The 25422-nt window shown below is 38.6% G+C and overlaps 3 protein-coding genes across 11 annotated transcripts in view; 1 reads left to right on the plus strand and 2 right to left on the minus strand.

Annotated features, from left to right (window-relative positions):
- Positions 1 to 25422, minus strand: part of LOC135131536 (tyrosine-protein phosphatase Lar) — a 305692-nt gene that overhangs the window by 211312 nt on the left and 68958 nt on the right. The window lies entirely within an intron of this gene.
- LOC135131306 (cuticle protein 7-like) lies at positions 6287 to 6985 on the minus strand. The gene is made up of 2 exons (XM_064058974.1): positions 6957 to 6985; positions 6287 to 6694 (listed from the first exon to the last, which is right to left on the minus strand). The coding sequence occupies exons 1-2, from the start codon at positions 6966 to 6968 to the stop codon at positions 6287 to 6289; spliced, it is 420 nt and encodes a 139-aa protein (XP_063915044.1). The 5' UTR covers positions 6969 to 6985.
- On the plus strand, positions 12048 to 16540 carry LOC135131307 (serine-rich adhesin for platelets-like). The gene is made up of 2 exons (XM_064058975.1): positions 12048 to 12096; positions 12150 to 16540. Exons 1-2 carry the CDS (start codon positions 12048 to 12050, stop codon positions 16538 to 16540), a joined length of 4440 nt encoding a protein of 1479 aa, XP_063915045.1.

Genomic DNA, 25422 nt, shown 5'->3' on the forward strand with positions numbered 1-25422 from the left:
CTCAGTGGAATTCTCCCGGAAGGGCTTCTGTCTGAACCTAAATTTTCTCAAGATCACAAATCTCTCCTCATTTTTCCTGTAAGTGGGTCAAATAAAGGCAAAACGAATTTTTATTCTGGCGCCTCCACCATTTTTACACAAAAATTAAAAAATAGACCAAATTCTTCCGAAAACGTATCTTGTCTGTATTGAAATTTTCTCAGCACTACGAATCTGTTTTTATTTTTACAGTAGGTTGACAAATAATGGAGAAATGAATTTTTATTCTGGCGCCTCCACCATTTTTACGAAAAATTTGAAACTCAGTGAAATTTTCCGGGAAGTGCTTGTCCGAACCAAAATTTTCTCAAGATCACAAATCTCTCATTTTTCCTGTAAGTGGGCCAAATAAAGGAAAAACGAATTTTTATTCCGGCGCCTCCACCATTTGTACAATAAAAATTTAAAAAGAGCCCAAATTCTTCCGAAAAAGTATCTTGTCGGTACTGAAATTTTTTCAGCACTACGAATCTGTTTTTATTTTTCCAGTAGGTGGTCAACTAATGGAGAAATGAATTTTTATTCTGGCGTCTCCACCATTTTTACGAAAAATTTGAAACTCAGTGCAATCCTCCCGGAAGGACTTGTCCGAACCAAAATTTTCTCAAGATCACAAATCTCTCCTCATTTTTCCTGTAAGCGAGTCAAATAAGGGAAAAGCGAATTTTTATTCTGGCGCCTCCACCATTTTACAAAAAAATTTAAAAATAACACAAATTCTTACGGAAAGGTATCTTGTCTGTACTGGAATTTTCTCAGCACGACGAATCCGTTTTAAATGTTCCCGTAGGTGGTTAAATGAGGGAGACATGAATTTTTGTTCTGGCGCCTCCACCATATTTACGAAAAATTTTAAATTCGGTCAAATTCTCCCGAAAGGGCTTCCACCTGAACAAAAATTTTCTCAAGATCACAAATCTCCTTATTTTTCCTGTAAGTGGTTCCTATAAAGGAAAAACGAATTTTTATTTAGGCGCCTCCACCATTTTTTATACAAAATGTATAAAGAACTCAAATCCTTCCGGAAAGGCATCTTGGCTGTTGTTTTGACTCGTTAAAGTCGAATGCTGACGATTTTATTTCGTATTCAAAAACTTTTAGAAACTTTTAATACTTATATTTCGTAACGTATATACATTATATTAGTAACTGACTCCGATCTTTTCCCTTCGGTGGCTGGGTCAAGAGAGATAACGATTCTTCATTCGGTACCGCCTCGTACCCCGTCCCGGAGACCCCCACCTAGGGGATGCTGAGTGGGGATGGGGATGAGGCGTGTTCGTCCAGCTGTACTAAAATTTTCTTAGCATTACGAATCTGCTTTTATTTTTCCGGTAGGTGGCTAAATAAGGGAGAAATTAAATTTTATTCTAGCGCCTCCACTATTTTTCCACCAAATGTACAAAGAAGTCATATCCTTCGGGAAAGGCATCGTGTCTGTCCTGAAATTTTTTGAGCATTAGGAATCAATTTTTATTTTTCCCGTAGGTGGTCAAATAATTGAGAAATGAATTTTTCTTCTGGCGCCTCCACAATTTTTACGAAAAATTTGAAACTCGATCAAATTCTCCGGAAAGGGCTTGTCTGAACCAAAATTTGCTCAAGATCACAAAACCTCTCCTTATTTTTTCTGTAAGTAGGTCCAATAAAGAGAAAACGAATTTTCTTTTTGGCGCCTCCACCATTTTTACAGAAAATTTTAAAAAGTTTAAATCCCTCAGGAAAGGCCTCTTCTCTGTACTGAAATTTTCTCAGCATTACGAATCTGTTTCTATTTTTCCCGTAGGTGGTCAAATAAGGAAGAAATGCTTTTTTATTCTGGCGTCTCCACCATTTTTATGAAAAATTTGAAACGCCGATAAATTCTCCCGGAAAGGCTTTCATTTGAACCGAAATTTTCTCAAGATCACAAATCTCTCCTTATTTTTCCTGTCGGTGGTCAAATAAGGGAGAAACGAATTTTTATTCTGGCGCCTCCACCATTTTTACACAAAATGTAAAAAGAGCTCAAATCCTTCCGGAAAGGCATCTTGTCTGTACTGAAATTTTCTCAGTATTTCGAATCTGTTTTTATTTTTCAAATATGTGGTGAAATGAGGGTGAAATGCATTTTTATTCTGGCGCCTCCATCATTTTTACGAAAAATTTGAAACGCCGCCAAATTCTCCCGAAAAGGGTTTCATTTGAACCGAAATTTTCTCAAGATCACGAATCTCTCCTTGTTTTTCCTGCCGGTGGTCAAAAAGGGAGAAACGAATTTTTATTTTGGTGCCTACACCATTTTTCCACAAAATGTAAAAAGAGCTCAAATCTTTCCGGAAAGGCATCTTGTCTGTACTGAAATTTTCTCAGTATTACGAATCTGTTTTTATTTTTCCCGTAGGTGGTCAAATGAGGGAGAAATTCATTTTTATTCTGGCGCCTCCACCATTTTTATGAAAAATTTGAAACGCCGCCAAATTCTCCCGAAAAGGCTTTCATTTGAACCGAAATTTTCTCAAGATCACAAATCTCTCCTTATTTTTCTTGTCGGTGGTCAAATAAGGGGGAAACAAATTTTTATTCTGGCGCCTCCAACATTTTTACACAAAATGTAAAAAGAGCTCAAATCCTTCCGGAAAGGCGTCTTGTCTGAACTGAAATTTTCTCAGTATGACAAACCTGTTTTTATTTTTCCCGTCGGTGGTCAAATGAGGGAGAAATTCATTTTATTCTGGCGCCTCCACCATTTTAATGAAAACTTTGAAACGCCACCAAATTCTCCCAGAAAGGCTTTTATTTGAACCGAAATTTTCTCAAGATCACAAATCTCTCCTTATTTTTCCTGTCGGTGGTCAAATAAGGGAAAAACGAATTTTTATTCTGGCGCCTTCACCATTTTTACACAAAATGTAAAAAGAAATCAAATCTTTGGGAAACGCATCTTGTCTGTACTGAAATTTTCTCAGCATTACGAATCTGTTTTTATTTTTCCCGTAGGTGGTCAAATAAGGAAGAAATCCTTTTTTATTCTGGTGCCTCCACCATTTTTATGAAAAATTTGAAACGCCGCCAAATTCTCCCGGAAAGGCTTTCATTTGAACCGAAATTTTCACAAGATCACAAATTTCTCCTTATTTTTCCTGCCGGTGGTCAAATAAGGGAGAAACGAATTTTTATTCTAGCGCCTCCACCATTTTTACACAAAATGTAAAAATAACTCAAATCCTTAGGGAAACGCATCTTATCCCTACTGAAGTTTTCTCAGCATTACGAATCTGTCTTTATTTTTCCCGTTGGTGATCAAATGAGGGAGAAATTCATTTTTATTCTGACGCTTCCACCATTTTTTTGAAAGATTTGAAACGCCGCCAAATTCTCCCGGAAAGACTTTCATTTGAACCGAAATTTTCTCAAGATCACAAATCTCTCCTTAATTTTCCTGTCGGTGGTCAAATAAGGGAGAAACGAATTTTTATTCTGGCGCCTCCACCATTTTTACACAAAATGTAAAAAGAGCTCAAATCCTTCCGGAAAGGTATCTTGTCTGTACTGAAATTTTCTCAGTATTACGAATACGTTTTTATTTTTCCCGTAGGTGGTCAAATGAGGGAGAAATTCATTTTTATTCTGGCGCCCCCACCATTTTTATGAAAAATTTGAAACGCCGCCAAATTCTCCCGGAAAGTCTTTCATTTGAACCGAAATTTTCTCAAGATCACAAATCTCTCCTTATTTTTCCTGTCGGTGGTCAAATGAGGGAGAAACGAATTTTTATTCTAGCGCCTCCACCATTTTTACACAAAATGTAAAAATAACTCAAATCCTTAGGGAAACGCATCTTATCCCTACTGAAGTTTTCTCAGCATTACGAATCTGTCTTTATTTTTCCCGTTGGTGATCAAATGAGGGAGAAATTCATTTTTATTCTGACGCTTCCACCATTTTTTTGAAAGATTTGAAACGCCGCCAAATTCTCCCGGAAAGACTTTCATTTGAACCGAAATTTTCTCAAGATCACAAATCTCTCCTTAATTTTCCTGTCGGTGGTCAAATAAGGGAGAAACGAATTTTTATTCTGGCGCCTCCACCATTTTTACACAAAATGTAAAAAGAGCTCAAATCCTTCCGGAAAGGTATCTTGTCTGTACTGAAATTTTCTCAGTATTACGAATACGTTTTTATTTTTCCCGTAGGTGGTCAAATGAGGGAGAAATTCATTTTTATTCTGGCGCCCCCACCATTTTTATGAAAAATTTGAAACGCCGCCAAATTCTCCCGGAAAGTCTTTCATTTGAACCGAAATTTTCTCAAGATCACAAATCTCTCCTTATTTTTCCTGTCGGTGGTCAAATGAGGGAGAAACGAATTTTTATTCTGGCGCCTCCACCATTTTACACAAAATGTAAAAAGATCTCAAATCCTTCCGGAAAGGCATCTTATCTGTACTGAAATTTTCTCAGCATTACGAATCTGTTTTTATTTGTCCAGTAGGTGGTCAAATGAGGAAGAGATGCATTTTTATTCTGGCGCCTCCACCATTTTTTTGAAAATTTGAAACGCCGCCAAATTTTCCCAGAAAGGCTTTCATTTGAACCGAAATTTTCTCAAGATCACAAATCTCTCCTTATTTTTCCTGTCGGTGGTCAAATAAGGGGGAAACGAATGTTTATTCTGGCGCCTCCACCATTTTACACAAAATGTAGAAAGAACTCAAATCCTTCCGGAAAGGCATCTTGTCTGTACTGAAATTTTCTCAGTATTACGAATCTGTTTTTATTTTTCCCGTAGGTGGTCAAATAAGGAAGAAATGCATTTTTATTCTGGCGCCTCCACCATTTTTATGAAAAATTATGAAACGCCACCAAATTCTCCCGGAAAGGCTCTCATTTGAACCGAAATTTTCTCAAGATCACAAACCTCTCCTTATTTTTCTTGTCGGTGGTCAAATTAGAGAGAAACGAATTTTTATTCTGGCGCCTCCTCCATTTTTACACAAAATGTAAAAAGAGCTCAAATCATTCCGGAAAGGCATCTTGTCTGTACTGAAATTTTCTCAGCATTACGAATCTGTTTTTATTTTTCCCGTTGTTGGTCAAATCAGGGAGAAATTCATTTTTATTCTGGCGTCTCCACCATTTTTATGAAAAATTTGAAACGCCGCGCCGCCAAATTCTCCCGGAAAGGCTTTCATTTAAAGCGAAATTTTCTCAAGATCACAAATCTCTCCTTATTTTTCCTGTCGGTGGTCAAATAAGGGAGAAACTAATTTTTATTCTGGCGCCTCCACAATTTTTACACAAAATGTTAAAAGAACTCAATCCTTCCGAAAAGGCATCTTGTCTATACTGAACTTTTCTCAGCATTACGAATCGTTTTTATTTTTCCCGTAGGTGGTCAAATGAGAAAGAAATGCATTTTTATTCTGGCGCCTTCACCATTTTTATGAAAAATTTGAAACGCCACCAAATTCTCCCGGAAACGCTTTCATTTGAACCGAAATTTTCTCAAGATCACAAATCTCTCCTTATTTTTCCTGTCGGTGGTCAAATAGGGGAGAAACGAATTTGTATTCTGGCGCTTCCACCATTTTTAGACAAAATGTAAAAAGATCTCAAATCTTTCGGGAAACGCATTTTGCCTGTACTAAAATTTTCTCAGCATTACAAATCCGTTTTAAAGTTTCCCGGGGGTGGTCAAATGAGAGACACTTGAATTTTTATTTTGGCGCCTCCACCATATTTTCGAAAAATTTGAAACTGGATTAAATTTTCCCCAAAGTATTTCTATCCAAACCGAAATTTTTTCAGCATCACGAAAATGTCATCATATTTCCTGTAAAACTTTTAAAGAATTTGAAACGTGCACAAATTCTCCCAAACTGGCATATGTTTCAACGGAAAGTTTCTCAGAATCCTCCCTTATTTTTCCGGTAACTTCTTATATGGCGGAGAAATAATTTTTTTTCTCTTTACACAAAATCTGAAAGTTGTTCAAATCCTCGCCAAAATTTGGGAATCACTGATCCAAAATAATTAGAAATCCACTAACAAAACTACAACTAGCAATTAAACCGCAATCTAGCTAAGCGTTCCAGCTCGCCCAATACAATAACCCCCCCCCCAATAAAACACCCGCTACAAGCTCACCGTGTATATTCATTATCAACCCCTTACAACTACCCAGACTATGTAACTGAACACTTTATCGTCGTCCAAGTTCGCACGGAAACGGTCGGTCGGTCGTAAACCCCATAATGGCCGAGATTTTAGTTGCCGACTTGCAGGGGGGCGGCGGCGGCGTGCGCCCCCGTCCTCTGGACCACGGCGTTGAAGCCGGTGTGAGGTCCCGCACTGTAATCGACGACGCGCCGAGACCCGTCCGGGTCGGTCAGGCTGTACTGCCCGTGGACCACGTCCCCGTTCCGGGTCTCGTGCTGGCTCTTCGAGTCGCCGGTGTGCTGGTCGTTGACGGCGTAGGCGAAGTTGTACTGGGGGTGGGGGTCGTAGGGCTCGACGCGCGTCTGCACGACGGGGGCGGCGGCGACGACGGGCGCGGCGACCGCGACGGCGGCCGGCGCGGGGACGGGGTGCTGCTGGACGCTGGAGTAGGCCGACTGGCCGTGCTGCACGAGGCCGGCTCTTGCGAAGGCGAGGGTGGCGGCGAGGACGAGGAGCTAAATCAAACAATAATAACGATGATGATAATGACTGACTATTATCTTGCTAGATGTCGTTCGAAATAGATAAAATCAAAACGGTGAACCCTTGCATGCATAAATAAATTATGTCTGCGGATTCCGCCGCCACCAGATCCAATTTCGTCGACCCGACGTAAACAAAACGCGAGGTGCACTTCATGTCACATAATGCATTTTGCAATTACAGTCGCTTCTGTGGCGTCGCTATCGTCTCTGGAATACACACAAATCTACTTACCTTAGTTGCCATGGTCTTGTATTTCTTGATGTGTGTCGGACGACTGATAAAACTACAGGGTGAAATGGAACTTTTATAGGTGGTGATTCCGATAGGGAACGTGTAGTCTGATACCTGTTATGCAAGCGTGTCGTAGATAGTGACCGTTCTTGAACGTAGCATTCGATACTTGCGGGAAATGGATACTTATGGGTCTTGCACTTGGTTACACACGTCGTCGACTCTAAGTTACTGCAATTCGATTAGGATTTATGCGGGCGACGTGGAATTTTTGAGATCGGGATGGTTTGAGGACGACGTCGACAGTTCGTCAAACAAGAGAAAACATTTCCCAACGTATATTATGGCGAAGAAACTATCTATCCTTGATCAGTCAGCGACTGGAGCGGACTTGGCAACAATAATATAGTAAGCACTTAACAATAACGTCTTTCTAATAATTTTGTACGTCAATTTCATTTTTGTATTTTCATACAATAAAGCTACAATAACAGGTTATGGGCCCAGATGAAACTGCCAAAAGAAAAACATCAGAGATTTTTGAAACTGTTGGGCATGGAGTGTTGAAGAAACTATTCATTGCAGTCGTCTGGTTGTCGTTGACTTGGCAACAATACTATAATGTCAATCCAATATTTGTATCTTCATACAATAAAACCGTAATAATAACATTAGTTTTTTGTATTTTCCGTACCTCGATCGTCATTTAAAAATTCGCAATTTTTTTTTTTCCAGCTTTGCATTTCCATGATTGCGCCGACACGCCGCAAACCACTTTCGCCCTTGCTAACCGTTTCATCCTGAAGAGCAATCCAGAAAAATAAATGAGCCGCTCCAGGCTAAACAATCTAAATTTTATTGCACATGCAGTCCTACAGCAGCGAGCAAGGACTTTAATTAAAAATAATCAAGTTTGCCGTGTAGCAGGGGAGTCGCCCCAGCACATGAACACTAGTTTTTCCCTCTCCCGGTCGCGCCGCCCCCGGGGACGCACCGTCGGTTGCAATTTGGCCGGAATTAAAGTGTGATATGTCACATGACGCCGAGCTTTTGCAAATTTTTCGATCTGCGGTCTATTGAAAATTTAGAGGGGTGCGAGAACAAAGCTTTTTTCACTGTAATCCGTATAATTAAAAGCGGGACGCGAATACAACGTCTACACAAAAAGGATGACGAGAGAAGAATTTTTGTAATTTATTGTTGGCCCGATCGGACGCTAATTTGGGCTTACAAATCCGGGACGCGGTGACAGGAAGGGTTCGGGTTTTGTGGAATTGGCCGGAGTGAACACTGGGGTAGATAATTTTTTACCGGAGATAGGGCTTTTATTCCGCGCTGCCTCCATTTACGTGTATCCAGCGCCAATTTTCTTTGCTTATATAAATGCACATATTTATCATTCGTACGGCGCTGCGTCCGCACATCACCGAAATTACGCTGCGTCCATATGCGGACGCGCCATCGCGATACGACGTAACGACCCCGATAAAGCCAAACGACTAAATTCTAAAAGGACGCGGAATCGACGGGTTCGTATACTTTACGGATATAGTTCGGATAAAATCTTAGTTTGATGGTACGTGCAAAAATGGCGTCTAGCGTGTCGCCGGCGACAACAAATGCATTTTTTCCGCTCCTCGCCTGTCGGCCCCCGTCGCCGCGCCCGCCGCCTCCGATAATGGAGGCATTTTTGCGATGCAAATTTAATTATGACCGTGTCAATTGGGAATAAATTGGTTTAATTCCATTTAATAGTGGGTAATTGCCATAACACGTTTAACCTAATTACACTTGGGCGAACATCACATTTTCTCAAACTGATGATAATAGGCTCGCCGCGAACGCGTTTCCAGATAAGAATTCGACTCCGCCGCCGCCTCCCGCCGCCGAAACCGCCCCCGCGGTGTCACATTAGGGGTGGAAACGGAGCTGTTGCGGCCTTATCGAACCGCTCCACAATGGGAGACATTTGGAGATTCGCGTATAGAGGTGAAGGGGAAAGTTGAATTTTTAAGGTAAGGGAAGAAATTGAAAATGAAGTGTTCCGACGCCGACGTATCAGCTTTAATTTTGATAAATAATTGGCAGCGTGTTTGTCGCTCGGAACAATAAATCAGTGCTGATTAAATCAAATTGTGTTGTTAATCTAATTGGTAGTAAAAATGCGCTTGTTATTTCGGTGCAAATATTTATGGAATAATTTCATTATGCGTTGAGGAGCGGAATCCGTAATTATATTGTTGCATAGAATATTTATTTTTCAAATGAGCTGAATTTTAGTAACATCCACCGGGGTTAAAACAGCCGGATCACAACCGCTGTACAACGTAAACACATAATGACGCAGGTAACCATTTTGTGTTGGCTATCATCAAATATCCAGTGGGCTTTCTGCTCGCCTACCATTGTCAGCTTACAAACACAAGAGACACTCCCACTATATTCCGTTTACTGAACAAATGGAGTGATCACGTGCGCTTCAAAGTGGCCGTCAAAACTGACAAAATAACAACTCCATCTGTTCGGTAAACTACATAGTCACCTCCTTCCCGCTGCCGCATTTGCATCGCAAACGCCCGTTCGTCCGAATTAGATTCCGTCCAATTTGCTGCTCAAACAAGGGGCACGCGTTTGATTTAATAACAATATTTATGGTACGCAAAATCGATGTTCGTTCAAAAACTGTAATCGCCGGTGCCAGTTACGGGGGCGCCGCCGAACCGCCATCAGCAAACAGGACCAAGTTCTCGTTCTCTCGTCTTAATTGAATCGGATCTAATTGAATTTATTCGAATCACCTGCCGAGCGAGCGAACTCGGACCGTTTATCGCTTCATGTGCGAATTAAAATCGGAAGGGCTTGCCGGAGTCGACCGATAACGATCCAGACGCTAATTGCTGTGTTCTGAACAGAGCCCAGATAAGATGCGCTACAATTGCGGATCTCAAAGCATGCAAATTTCGAGATGGAAAATTGCACAAAGACCCGCATCCGTTTCCTCTGCAACAAATAAACGTTTGTTCGCGAGGACCGTTTTGTTTCGGTGACGAGGAATGAAAACCAAAATGTGTAGGAGATAGTTTGTGCTAACGTGATGAGGATGGAACTACTAACGAGTTTCGTGCGATAACTGTGTTTGCTAATATTGTAAAGTGTAGTGGGGTCACTCAGGGGAGCGAACTAGGCGCGCTGCTCTTCCCTGTTTTACTCAACGACATTCATCAACACACACCCTAGACCACAACGGCTGCACAGCCACCCTCAGCATCGATAAATCCCCACCCAGCTGCATCAGCCCTCTTCTGCGACACTTAGCCCCTTAGCACTCTTCCTTATAGCGCCTTCTCGGGGATTTGCGTCCCCGGATTACTCAGCTCCGAGTATATTTGCCCAATGGCCCTTACTTCCAGCCCATCACGGGCCTTATCTGTTCGACTTTATGTTCGGTCTCTTGAAAATTCACTTTGCGACGTTAAGCGATTTATACGAGGATGCACACGCGTAATTACAGTTGTTTACTTTTATGGGCGAGGGGATCGGGTCGGCTAGTAGGAGGCAAACGCTGGCGCCCTCTGCCAAGTCTCCGAGGGACAGACACCTACAGGAAACTGTACTTTGCCGACTAGTGTTTAGCGAGATAAATCAAAACTTTGAGGGATGTTGATGCAAGGACGATGTTTAACTTGATTTGGGAAGGAATTATTTTCGATACAAGGGTCGTGTTTACGCTGCTACCAATTAAACATTTACCTTTGGATCATGTTACGAGTCGGATTGTTTGAGGGGTAGACAAGGAACCTACCAAAAGAAACAGCAAAGGAAAAGGAAACAAATGTTACAAATAACACAGGACATAAATTTAAGCCCCAAAGCACTCAAAAGTAACCCAAGTTTAGGCAGTTATCTCCGATAATTTGCAAATACAAACATTCAACACATCTGGACCGTTTAAATGACCACCAGTTATACAATATTTTTTTTATATTGTTAAAATGACTCAGACGGCAGCACCATGTATCACCGCACGTATTACACACAATCAGCGAAACACAAAATAAAAACAGGGTTATAAAAGCCCATTAACCACTGACCGGCACTCCAAACACTTCATTAGAGAAAAAATGTATGGCCGTTACAGTTTCAAATAAACATTGATTGTATAAATGGGAAATTTAAAACTTTTAAAGCAGGCTGTGGGGCAAGCGTGTGTGGAATAGTGACAGTTTTGTTGCAATAAAATAGAAAATAAATCACAACTTTACGTCGCGCGTGCACTGTTTCACAAAATCATGAAAGTGGACTAAATGTAACTTGCATTTTTTGGAAGACAAAGCAATTTTTAAAATAAGTGGGCGAGACAGCGTCTTGCCTAAAGCAGTTGTAGTTTTATAAATTGAAATTTACTTTTATTAAATATTTTTTAAAGACGCAAACGAACCGAACAAAAAATCTCCACAATTAAAATTATTTAAGAATATTAAAAGAACCCAAACAAAAAAAGGGACACAATGCTCTGTTGGTAACAATCCAGCGGCTGAATGCGGCAGCAATAGCCTAATCTTCCCTAAGCATTATCATAATAAGCTTTCACTAATAATTTCATACTAACAAGCACGTTTATAACGCTACAATCCTGGAGGAAATCCGCATTTTTAAATGTCCTTGTATAGCCCGCCAAGGAGTTCTCTCATAGCGTCGCTCCGACGAGACTTCAAGTTTCCATCGTCTCAACAAACTTCCTCGCTTTTACCATGTCTAGAAAAAAAATCCCCAGTCGAATTCTCAAAAAAACTGCTCGTTTTCGTCAGTCGCTGTCAAAAAAAAACGTCATGGACATCGCGAAAATAATATCGCCACATAAATATTATAAAATGCAGAAATTGTACTTTAAACAATTTACGAATAACAAATTCGTGTTCGAGTCGTTTTAATCACAGCCACGATTTTACAAATGCTCGTAAATATTTTAAAAGTACCGTGAACCACGTGTTTAACCAAAACCACGATTTGCCATAAAATCTTAATATTTTCGTGATTTTTGTTGTATTTATAAACGCTCCGGCGCTCTTATCTGTCAGTGTCATGTTCAGAATGAAGCTGTTAATTCCTATAGCGGTTCTTATAGTTTTGGTGAATGCTGGTAAGTTCCTAAATTTGTCGTAGAGAAGGTTTGCTTAAGGTAACTCTGTTTAGCTCCTCACGTTGAAAATGACAGAGATTATGGAATTAGGGATAAAGTTCAAACAAAATTAGACGAATACTTACAATTCGCTAAAAACAAGATTAAAGAATTTGGTGATACAATTGGCCTTGGCGATACTAAAAACCCCGAGGAGGTTTCGTCTGAAGTACCCGATTCACCAGAAAATCCAGATCCAGTGCTGATCATAAATAGCGGAAAAACCAAATTATTTCTTTGGGATCTTCCAAAGCTATCGGAAAGTGAAAGTTCCGAATTTTCCACTACGAAATCCGACAAAGGGAGTACTTTAGCACCAGAAGAACCAGAAAACAAAGTTGACGTTAACAAATCTACAGAGACAAGTTCGACTATTACGGAAGCTCCAGCTGCAACAATTTCCACTACAGCACAGACATCCTCTGAAGAATCCAGTAAGGAACCTACAGCGTATCCAAACGATTCCATTATAGTGGGAGCACTAAAATCTTCTGAAAAATCCGATGAGACATCTGCATTACAGCCAAATAATTCGGAATCAGCTGAAATCGTAAATGACGAAATTTCGACAGACCAATCTACACAATCAACTTCTTCAACTACCGAACCATCTACATCTTCAAAAACCCAGGAACCTTTATTAATAGACGACGAGAAAAAGACTCAATCAACAGAAGAACCAAAATACACATCTACAGAGGCAAGTGCGATAGTTACGGACGCTTCCTCTACAACAACTTCCACTACACCAGAGACTTCTTCTACTTTTGCAGCTTCTACGAACGTACCCTCTACAAATGTGGGACCTTCATACCCATCTAGTTCTTCACAGCCTCCTAATACAGACCAAAAACCCAGTAAGCAATCTAAGAAGAAACCTTCAAATCGAAATCCATTCCTTCATTTTGAAAAGTCTAGGTCGCCAAGTAAAAAAGTACCACTTGTTGTACCCCCAGCAGTTACTTCAAAACCTGTACTTAATTCTAACATAGAAGCAGCTTCTACAACTGCAGGAGAAGGATCGTTTGATAAACCTAATGAAGTCGGTTCGAAATCGAAAGAACATTCATCTGAAACAATTTCGAATGAAAATATTGAGCCATCTCAAATTGAAGAACCTATTGATACATCTAATGAGGTCGATTCCAAATCCAAAGAACCTTCATCTGAAACAGAAGAACCTGTTGAAACATCTAATGAAGCCGGTTCGAAATCCAAAGAACCTTCATCTGAAACAATTTCAAATGAAAATATTGAGCCATCTGAAACAGAAGAACCTGTTGAAACATCTAATGAAGTCGGTTCGAAATCCAAAGAACCTTCATCTGAAATAGTTTCGAATGAAAATATTGAGCCATCTGAAACACAAGAACCTGTTGAAACATCCAATGAAGTCGGTTCGAATTCCAAAGAACCGTCATCTGAAACAATTTCGAATGAAAATATTGAGCCATCTGAAACAGAAGAATCTGTTGAAACATCTAATGAATTCGGTTCGAAATCCAAAGAACCTTCATCTGAAATAGTTTCGAATGAAAATATTGAGCCATTTGAAACACAAGAACCTGTTGAGAAATCTAAAGAAGCCGGTTCGAAATCCAAAGAACCTTCATCTGAAATAGTTTCGAAGGAAAATATTGAGCCATCTGAAACAGAAGAACCTGTTGAGAAATCTAAGGAAGTCGGTTCGAAATCCAAAGAAACCTCATCTGAAACAATTTCGAATGAAAATATTGAGCCATCTGAAACAGAAGGACCTGTTGCAACATCTAATGAAGTCGGTTCGAAATCCAAAGAACCTTCATCTGAAATACTTTCGAATGAAAATATTGAACCATCTGAAACACAAGAACCTGTTGAAACATCTAATGAATTTGGTTCGAAATCCAAAGAACCTTCATCTGAAATAGTTTCTAATGAAAATACTGAGCCATCTGAAACACAAGAACCTGTTGAAACATCTAATGAAGTCGGTTCGAAATCCAAAGAGCCTTCATCTGAAACAGTTTCGAATGAAAATATCGAGCCATCTGAAACACAAGAACCTGTTGAAACATCTAATGAAGTCGGTTCGAAATCCAAAGAACCTTCATCTGGAATAGTTTCGAATGAAAATATTGAGCCATCTGAAACAGAAGAACCTGTTGAAACATCTAATGAAGTCGGTTCGAAATCGAAAGAACATTCCGCTGAAACAATTTCGAATGAAAATATTGAGCCATCTGAAACAGAAGAACCTGTTGAGAAATCTAATGAAGACGGTTCGAAATCCAAAGAACCTTCATCTGAAACAATTTCGAATGAAAATATTGAGCCATCTGAAACAGAAGAACCTGTTAAGAAATCTAATGAAGACGGTTCGAAATCCAAAGAACCTTCATCTGAAACAATTTCGAATGAAAATATTGAGCCATCTGAAACAGAAGAACCTGTTGAGAAATCTAATGAAGTCGGTTCGAAATCCAAAGAAACCTCATCTGAAACAATTTCGAATGAAAATATTGAGCCATCTGAAACAGAAGGACCTGTTGAAACATCTAATGAAGTCGGTTCGAAATCCAAAAAACCGTCATCTGAAACAATTTCGAATGAAAATATTGAGCCATCTGAAACAAAAGAACCTGTTGAAACATCTAATGAAGTCGGCTCGAAATCCAAAGAACCTTCATCTGAAATAGTTTCGAATGAAAATATTGACCCATCTGAAACACAAGAACCTGTTGAAACATCTAATGAAGTCGGTTTGAAATCCAAAGAACCTTCATCTGAAACTATTTCGAATGAAAATATTAACCCATCTGAAACACAAGAACCTGTTGAAACATCTAATGAAGTCGGTTCGAAATCCAAAGAACCTTCATCTGTAACAATTTCGAATGTAAATATTGAGCCATCTGAAACAGAAGAACCTGTTGAGAAATCTAATGAAGTCGGTTCGAAATCGGAAGAACATTCATCTGAAAGAATTTCAAATGAAAATATTGAGCCATCTGAAACAGAAGAACCTGTTGCGAAATCTAATGAAGTCGGTTCGAAATCGAAAGAACATTCATCTGAAACAATTTCGAATGAAAATATTGAGCCATCTGAAACAGAAGAACCTGTTGAGAAATCTAATGAAGACGGTTCGACAGCCAAAGAACCTTCATCTGAAATAGTTGCGAATGAAAATATTGAGCCATCTGAAACACAAGAACCTGTTGAGAAATCTAATGAAGTCGGTTCGAAATCCAAAGAAGCTTCATCTGAAATAGTTTCGAATGAAAATATTGACCCATCTGAAACACAAGAACCTGTTGAAACATCTAATGAAGTCGGTTCGAAATCCAAAGAACCTTCATCTGAAACAATTTCGAATGAAAATATTGAGCCATCTGAAACAGAAGAACCTGTTGAAACATCTAATGAAGTCGGTTCGAAATCGAAAGAACCTTCATCTGAAACAATTTCGAATGAAAATATTGAGCCATCTGAAACAGAAGAACCTGTTGAAACATCTAATGAAGTCGGTTCGAAATCCAAAGAACCTTCATCTGTAACAATTTCGAATGAAAATATTGAGCCATCTGAAACAGAAGAACCTGTTGAGAAATCTAATGAAGTCGGTTCGAAATCGGAAGAACATTCATCTGAAAGAATTTCAAATGAAAATATTGAGCCATCTGAAACAGAAGAACCTGTTGAGAAATCTAATGAAGACGGTTCGAAAGCCAAAGAACCTTCATCTGAAATAGTTGCGAATGAAAATATTGAGCCATCTGAAACACAAGAACCTGTTGAGAAATCTAATGAAGTCGGTTCGAAATCCAAAGAAGCTTCATCTGAAACAATTTCGAATGAAAATATTGAGCCATCTGAAACAGAAGAACCTGTTGAGAAATCTAATGAAGACGGTTCGAAATCCAAAGAACCTTCATCTGAAACAATTTCGAATGAAAATATTGAGCCATCTGAAACAGAAGAACCTGTTGAGAAATCTAATGAAGTCGGTTCGAAATCCAAAGAACCTTCACTTGAAACAAATTCGAATGAAAATATTGAGCCATCTGAAACACAAGAACCTGCTGAAACATCTAATGAAGTCGGTTCGAAATCCAAAGAACCTTCATTAGTAGAACAACCAACAACCAACCAAATATCTGAAGAAGACAGTACCAGTGGCACCGATAGTAATTCTTCGGAAGCAAGAGAAACATATGACGAGGAGTTCGTATCAGAATTGAGCAACCTATTTTCGAAAAAGATTAATGTCACACCGTATAACTCGTTCGTTGTAGTTGCTTCCGTTGTCGATAGTCGTACCTCCACACAAGAGACTCTAGAATTGAAATTTGATGGACAAACGACTTCCACTCGCGTGTTTACCTCACCTGGCGTTACAGCATGTCTGTGTGAACCAAATTAACTAGTTTATTGTAAAACATTGTATAAAAAAGCAAACATATTTTAATTTGAATGCAGTCTGTAAGGAAATGAAAAAATCCTTCCGACTCCCACGGGCCACTCGACCTCCGGATCCGAGTCCACTCGAGAATCTTCGAATGTCATTTGTGCCCCCGCTCTTGGAAGTTTCTAGTTCGTTAAGAATAAGGAATAAATAATTACATCCGGAAACTTTTCTTTCTTATTCCCTCTGGAAGCCCAATCAATATTAATTTCCATTTCCCGAGTCGTTCGTAGCTAATAATGCAAAAACTTGAAACAAGTGTGTGAAGTCCCAATAAATTATCGATCCTTCTCTTCCAATAACGTCAACGAACTCTTTATTCCCCCGTTCCACTTTACCATCCCTTAAGCGAGCTTTTACCGGAAAGATTGTTCGGTGTGATTCCCTCAATAATTCAATAACGTTTCATGTGAACCCGAAAGAATTACAAAAGTAATCGAATGTGTTTTGGCCAATAAATAATTCCCATTTCTATGTTCCGTATCGATCTTCGAGACTTGTCGCTCCTGAATATTTCATTCCCAATTAAAAGTATCGGCGATTTCTGCTCAAGCCCGACCAAATTATTATTAATACCTGCCAGGGATTTCCTTTCTTTTTGGGCGTGTTTATTCAGGGCATTCAGCTTGATGAATGTTCTTTTTGACGATGTAATAATAAATCCTCTGGGGCTTTTTTCCGTTCTTTGCTGAAAGACCGCCGACAAAACCGTTGCGACTGAAAACTTAATAACAACATGAACACGCTCTACTCTTATTTAATTTGAAATCAACAAAACCGTATGATCTGATTAGATTTGTTTGGAAGAACGGCGGTTGTGTACACGGGACGCCAATCCGAAAAGCGAGGCCACCCTTCATGGCGCTGAATAAAAATACAAGAAACGTAATCAGTTTCGAAAGACGAAAAGAGGTGCAGCTTCACAATCGCACCCTCCTTGCTTTAAGCCCTCATAAGTCGAGCATTCCACGACGACTCGCTAATACATTATTGGTGGCCCGGTTCGACGCAATAGTCTGCCACTTTGGCTGATTGCACAACTACAACTCGCTTCACTTTTCCTCAAAACTATCTTTAATCCTTGGTTACCGACGACCCGCTGATTGACGGAACTTCGGTGGCAGACCACATGCATCAATCAAGGGATGTCGGTCGGTGTCGATGGTTGCTGTTTGAGTTCGGAGTAAGTGTATGCAAATGTCGGACGGTCCTGTGCAATTTGTATATTAATCTACGTCAATTCCCGGTATCAGACCGTTATCTCTTGCGCCAGACAGATGCTCATTTGGGAGAGGACTCGAGGGACCACTAGCTGACTGCCGGAGGCTAAATCAACCATTAAGTTGGCCGACTAGCCACCGCATTCGGATGCTATTCAGAATATTGCAATTGGTTCGAATGTGCGAAGGTGCGGGAGCAGTGCATAGCTGCTTCAATTAAACTGTAGACGCCTGCTTGAGATGGCGGTTTAGTCGTCGCAATTTTTATCCCACCGACTGCGCCAAATAAAACCAAGTAAATATTTCTCCTCAAACTTAAACTCCGTTTGAAAATGTCGAGTAGCCATAAAATTGGCCAATTTCTAGAAAAATGCATCAAATCAGCGAAAACTTCTCGTTATCGCCGTTGCAACTAATCGAGTCTTTTCCGATATCCACGCAGCTGTTCCCAAGTGATAGCGCTCTTGAGCGTCCCGACATGTATTGGCTGTTGCGTTCCTCTACACATTTCCGGTTTGAAAAACTATAATCCCGCAGAACTTTCTGGAGTAAAAGTTTCAATATCCCTTGGTGCTTCAATTCACTGTTGCGATTATTCCACCGACTGCGCCATTTCCGCGTATTTTTTCAATTAAGACCGTTACCTACGACTTTCAAATTACAGCTCAATCCGGCGTACTGATGACTTTAAGCAGGTTAAGCAGCGGGAAAAGAATTCACTCTCAAATAAACTAGTAGTATAATCAAGAAACAATACAACGAAACATAAGTAAAATGACAGATGACAACATTCTGCAATGACACTCTAAAAAAACGTTTTTATTGCCAACCTAACACTCCCCTTCAATAAAAATAGTTTTAAAACAAATTAATTAAATTCTGACATACAGTATTTGCTGGTGTTTGTGATGCTTTTATAGCAGACTGATTGTCTTCGAAAATTAGAATTCTTTCGGTTCTTCCAATTCTCAAATCCCTCAAAACATACTTGATCCAGCACGCTTCATTTACTCCTGCTGTTAACGCAACGTATTCAGCTTCACATGATGATAAAGCCGTAGTAGACTGTTTCTTTGTTGCCCATGATACTGTGTTGTCTAATACCTTAATAAGATAGCCTGTTGTGGATTTTCTATCTTCATCTCCAGCATAATCTGAGTCGACGTAACCTTGAATTATTCTGTTGTTGGTGTTACTCTTTAGATAAATCAATTTCATGTGCAGAGTTCCCTTTATGTATCTAAGAACTCTTTTGAGTGCTCCGAATAATTCTAAGCTAGCTCTGTTTTGATATCTACTAAGTATGCTAATTGCAGCACACAGATCTGGTCGAGATCCCAACATTGCATACATAACATATCCAATAAGCTTTCTGCATTTGTGTTCCATTTCCTTGTCTGGTGATGGGTTTTTCGGAAACATAATTCCTGGTATTAAAGGTGTAGAGACTGGGTTACAATTTTCCATACCATACAGCTTCAGTATTCTCTTTAAGTATGATATCTGATGGATCACAATACTTTCTTTCTCTTGCTTGATATGTAATCCCAAATAGTTTGAAACTGGTCCTAAATCATTCATCTGGAAGTGGTTTTGCAATCTCCCCTTGAAATCTTCTACTCTACCATTTCCGCATATTATCAGATCATCCACATATAGTAAGACGTAAATTTTACCATGCTTTCCAGTTTTGATGTACAAACAAAAATCGGCCTTTGATCTTTCAAAACCACTATCTTCCATAAATGCATTAAATTTCTTGTTCCAGTAATGTGGGCTTTTTTTCAAACCATATAATGATTTCACCAACTTTAAAACTTGATTTTCTGGCAACTCCATTCCTTCTGGTGGATAAACAAAAATTTCTTCTCCAACTTCTCCATTTAAAAAGGCGCTCTTAACATCCATTTGGTGTACTTTATAATCATACTGATTTGCTAATGACAATAACACTCTTAATGTTGTTAACTTTGCTACTGGTGCATAAGTCTCTGAGAAATCAAATATTTCTTTCTGTTGGAACCCTCTTGCAACTAGTCTAGCTTTAAATACTGATGGTTCACCCTTCTCATTTCTTTTCATTTTAAACACCCACTTCGTGTCTATTATAGTTTTCCTTATTGGTTTTCTTACGATCATCCATGTTTGGTTCGCTTCTAAAGCTTTAAATTCTTCCTTTATTGCTTCTTTCCAGTGCTTACTATTCGGTCCGGTCACAGCTTCCTGATACGACAAATTATCATCTAAGATTGAACTACAAATGAGAGCTGTTTCACAGTCTTCTTCTTCATATGATGAATCCATATCATACACCTCTAGTTTTCTAGGTTGTCGCAAGCAATTTCTATTTCTTAGGTTATAACAATTTGTGGCTTCATTTTGATCTTCTTCCTCGTCTTCAGTTTCTACTATTTGTTCATTGACGTTCTGCTGATTTGCTCCAGTTTCTTCATTATTGATATCAATATTTTCAACTTCATTTTCTGTTTCTTCAACTTCATTTTCAATTTCTTCAACTTCATTTAGAAATTCGTTCATTGTTGGTTCTAGTTCTTCAATGTATTCTGTTCGATCTTCTTGAATGTTCGTAAACTCTTCAGATTCTTCTTTCGATTCTGGTTTAAATATCACATTTCTCGATATTATAACTCTTCCTTCATTTCTCATATATATTCTGAACCCTTTGGACTCTTCTGCGTATCCAACAAAAACTCCCTTTTTACCACAAGGATCCAATTTTTTTCTCAAATTTTTGGGTTGATGAACAAACGCTTCTGATCCAAATATCTGAAAGAAACGTATATCTGGTGTTTCTTCAAACCACAATTCGTATGGTGTCTTATTCTTTACTGAACTAGATCCACTTCTGTTTATGACAAAATTCACTGTATTGATTGCTTCTGCCCATAGCTTCTTTTCGAGATTCTTTGAATGTAGTATAGTTCTTGCTGCCTCTACAATTGTTCTGTTCTCGCGTTCTATTCTTCCGTTTTGTTGTGGAGTGTATGGACAACTCTTTTGATGTATAATACCTTTACTCGCTAAATAACTCTCAACCTCTTTATTAACTTCTTCTAATCCATTGTCTGTTCTCAATATTTTCACTCTGTTTCCAGTTTGAGTCTCACCTAACACTAGAAACTCTACTATCTTTTGCTTGGCTTCAGATTTTCTCTTCAAAAAATATATTGTTCTATAGTGGCTATAGTCATCTTTCAACATTAGAAAATAATAAGCTCCACCTAGTGACTGTTCTTCCATTGGACCACATACATCGGCGTGTATTATCTTTCCTGGTTGATCAGCTCTACTGTTACTTAACTTGAATGGTAAGACATGTAGTTTTCCTAACATACAATCCTCACAGAAAAAATCTCTATCATCAATAAATGAAATCTTAAGCTGGTTCAAAATTGATCTTACTTGAGCAACATTCTGATGTGACAATCTTTCATGCCAAACTTTCAATTTCTCTTTTTTATTCTGATAGGTACTCAAATAAACTCGACTTTCGTTCTTCTCACTATTCTCTACTTGAAATAATAACTGGTACAACTGGTTTACTCTCTTTCCTAATGCAAATACTTCTCCTCCTTTAGATATTCTGCACTCTTCTTGATTTAACTCAAAAGAATATCCCTTATCTGTTACAGAGGTCACTGAAAATAAATTGCATTTCAATTCTGGTACATGCAATACTTGCTTCATTTCACTCTCTCTCCAGTTGTTGCCATCAAATATCAGTAGGTTAATATCACCTTTTCCAACTCCTTTAATTATTGAGCCATTTCCCATCTTTATATCTATAGCTTCGTTTAATATTTCATAATTCTCCATCCATTCTTTATGGCTACTCATGTGTTGTGTGGCTCCTGAGTCAGCATACCAATTTTCTGAAAACACTTCTTCACTATTAATTAGAGCTATTGTTGTTAATGCAACTCTTGTTCTTCCTTCTACTTCTGATTTGTCTTTTTCTTTCTTTAATGTACAATCTCGAGCTCTATGTCCTTCACGATGACACACAAAACATTTATTTGAATCATAATCATTTCTGAACTTGCAATTGTTCCCTATATGCCCTTCTTTCTTGCAGATATTGCAATGGACTCCCTGCTTCTTATTGTCTTTCTTGCCCTTGTTAATACTCATGAACCTATTCTTACTTTTTTGAATATTCTCAGCTACTAATGCTGACGCTTCACCTTGACTTTCTTTTTTTAATCGTTCTTCCTCAATTAACAATCTACTGACTAGTTCATTTACTGTTTGTCTATTCTCTGGAGTTGACTCCCATGCAGTGATAAAATGTTTAAACTCATTCGGCAATCCAACTAAAAGGCTTGTTATAAACATTCGATCAGTGATTCTCTCTCCGAACTGGGATAATTTATCTCTTATTTCTTCTAAACTTGCAACATATTTCGCTATACCCTGATTTTCATATTTGTGAGTAAAAAATTTTGTTTGTAGCAGATTTACAGAAAGATGAGATTTCTACTCGTATATCGACTCTAACTTTTCCCATATGTCACGAGCGGTTCTACAAGTCAAAATGTGGGTTAGGGGGCTCTCTTCTAATCTACTCACGATTAAATCCTTGGCTTGCAGGTCTTTCGTTTTGAAGCTTTGCATTTCTTTCGTGTATACCTCTTCTGTTTTACGACTCCCGTCTTCATTAAATTCAATCGGTTCAGGATAGTCGCCATTTATTAACGTAATGAGTTCTCTTGCTTCCAGGGTAATTGTTATAGTAAACTTCCACACGTTCCAGTTCTCTTTTCCTGTCAACTTTATAATTCTACTCTGACCGTCAGCCATTTTCTTCAAGAACGCTATCGAGTCGTTGATCGTTTCAAGGTCATTACTTAATTTACGTTTTCTTACTAATTTCGCTCTTTGCTTTTGCTGCTTATCTTTCTTTGCCAACTGGGCACATAACCTGATGACTTTAAGCAGGTTAAGCAGCGGGAAAAGAATTCACTCTCAAATAAACTAGTAGTATAATCAAGAAACAATACAACGAAACATAAGTAAAATGACAGATGACAACATTCTGCAATGATACTCTAAAAAAACGTTTTTATTGCCAACCTAACACGTACCTCGACCGTCTTTTAAACAACAGCCTCCTCCGTCCTACATTATCATAGGACACGCCAAAATAATACAAAATAACAGCCAAGTATTTTAGCGCAAACAACCGTTAACTCAAAGGTCTTCCTTCCGTTAGCTCCGCTATTTACGTTACGCTTTATCACAGCAATTATTTTTTCGTGGGTTTCCCACGGCCCCTTAAACAAACCATCGCCAACACAATTTCTCGTTCGAGTTGTGCTAACTTTTCGCTCCCATCGAAGTTTAATGAAAAGATAACACGTCTCGAAATTTCTCCCGAATTGCTTCGGTTGTTTATCGAACAAGAACAAGTCGAAAACATAAAACAATCGTCCGTTTTTCGTAATCCCAAAATGCGAAGAAGCGCCACTTAATGGACGAAAGCGCAGGTTTTATTTAAATTTTTTGGCTCAAGTTGGGCGGAATAACCTGCTTTCTGAGCACGACATTTTTAAAAGGGTCACTTTCGATATTTCTGTTTCGTTTAAGTTGGAATCGCTATCGCTTCGTCTAGTTAAAATTCTCGAATGTCTTTATGACGATAGTAACGACCGCTGCAATGCCTAATTTACGATTATTTTCAAACTGTTTGCTTGTAATTTCAAGGCAAAGATACTAAACCGATTCTGGAGCAATCTTGAGACGTTTAATAGGAACTTAACTCAATTTTAATGCCACAGTGGAGCCTCTCCGCTTTTGTTTTAACGGAATTAAAAGACGTTCTGTAGCTGTTTTCTTACTCGGTTCTCAATTATTAAGTATTGTTTTCAAAAACTGGCGATCTGTGAATTCAATATTCGCGGAAGTTGATGAAGCTCCTTTTGTATAAACGCTTGCATAATGAAGCCTGAATTCATTTCGAGAATAATTGGTTATATATTTCGTGGGGTGACGTCAGAGGGCACGTTTCAACCAATGCATGTGTGTTGTGGGCAAGTCGAGCAATCGATTTAGGTACACGTGCTGATATTTTGTGTTTTTTAATGCGTTGCATGCGTTTGCAGCAAAACGCGACGAATTGTTCGTGCCGCTAATTCCAATAAATTGTATAAAATGCTTCAACGAGGGCTCCCGATGTTTGGAATTAATTTGCGCTAATGAGCACTTGCAACAAAATTATATCTGCGACTCTTTAACCGTCGGAGAGCAAATTGTGAAAGTCGTTTCACGGATTGCGGAAATAAACGACGGCGCGGTTGTAGTTATCAATTATCCTAGCGACTGCGCCAGTTTTATAAAACTAATCCGGCTTTCACTGTCTCTCTTTTTGATATTATATTACATATGTAGGGATGCGTTATTTTCAGTCTCCTACGAACTTTTTCCATTCTTTCCTGTCCATTGCTGTCGTCTTAGCCTCAGTCCATGATTATTTGCCTACTATATTGTGCGACTCTCTTTGGGCCTTCGCTTCCTTTCGTGCCTGTTTTTGATTTATTAACAAACAAGAAATTCATAACATAATAAAAAAACATTTACAGGAAGAGCATGAACAAAAGGTGAGGCATCGAGAAGAGGAACACAATTTAAAATTAAAACTGATGCAGGAAGAGCATACATTGAAGATGACCTTATTAAGGCAAAATAGTTCATCAATAAATGTTGATAGTAATCTGTGAGATATAATAAAATAATTTTATATAATTTCGTTTTTAATTACTTTGTCAGATGTAGCATCAGACAGGCAATGATCAGACTAATACATAGGTGATGTGAACAACAAAAAATATTAAACTAACTAAAGCACAGATCAGAACATAAGTTGAAATTGTATTTAATACATTCAGAACTATAATGTAAAGAATTATATTTATAAAGTTCTATACACCTACAGTATGTAAATTTACAAATTAGCAAAATATGCAATAAATTCATCTCTTGCTCTTCTCAGAATTTCTAAAAATTGTTGAGTCGTGAGCAGAACCGGGCCATCTTGCTACAATATTTATTATTTTTAAATTAGAAGCAGCAATTGTTTGCACATTCAGGGAGAAAAAATTTTTCCGATTGCGATAAATTTCAGCATTTTCTCCACCTGCAAAATTTTCTATACTAATGTCCGTTAACACAAAATACCTTATTAACATACCCGGTGACTTTATTTTGATATGTGTGCAATCTAAAGCACCAACAACTTGTGGGAATCTTGCAAGTTGATAAAAATCTTGCTGCACTGTAGTCATTTCTTCTCCTGTTCGAGGAAATTTAATATACTCTTCTCGCAAATTTGTCACAATAAATTGAAGGTTACAAGAGCTATTGCAAATTTGCGTATATAAATGTGTAATTAAATTCACTTTAACCAAGACTTTTCTTAAAATAAACGACGTTTTTCTTTTACGAAAAAACAAAGAACGATTTGAAATGCAATATACTTTTCACAATCGCACGGAAGAATTAGTTTTGTATGACACGTCAGTTAGATGACAGGTCCGTCAGAAACGCCAACTATTGAAAGTAATTCGAAGTGGCGATTCCCATACAAAATTTTTAGAATTTTTT

This window comes from Zophobas morio, unplaced genomic scaffold (genome assembly GCF_036711695.1).
Source record: "Zophobas morio isolate AGI-343-1 ecotype UQ-CSIRO unplaced genomic scaffold, CSIRO_AGI_Zmor_V1 ptg000020l, whole genome shotgun sequence".
Taxonomy (NCBI): domain Eukaryota; kingdom Metazoa; phylum Arthropoda; class Insecta; order Coleoptera; family Tenebrionidae; genus Zophobas; species Zophobas morio.

Coding starts and splice junctions, on each gene's coding strand:
- LOC135131307 (XM_064058975.1), top strand. CDS start 12,048: ATGAAGCTGTTAATTCCTATAGCGGTTCTTATAGTTTTGGTGAATGCT. Junction 12,097..12,149: donor TATAGTTTTGGTGAATGCTG/GTAAGTTCCTAA, acceptor AACTCTGTTTAG/CTCCTCACGTTGAAAATGAC.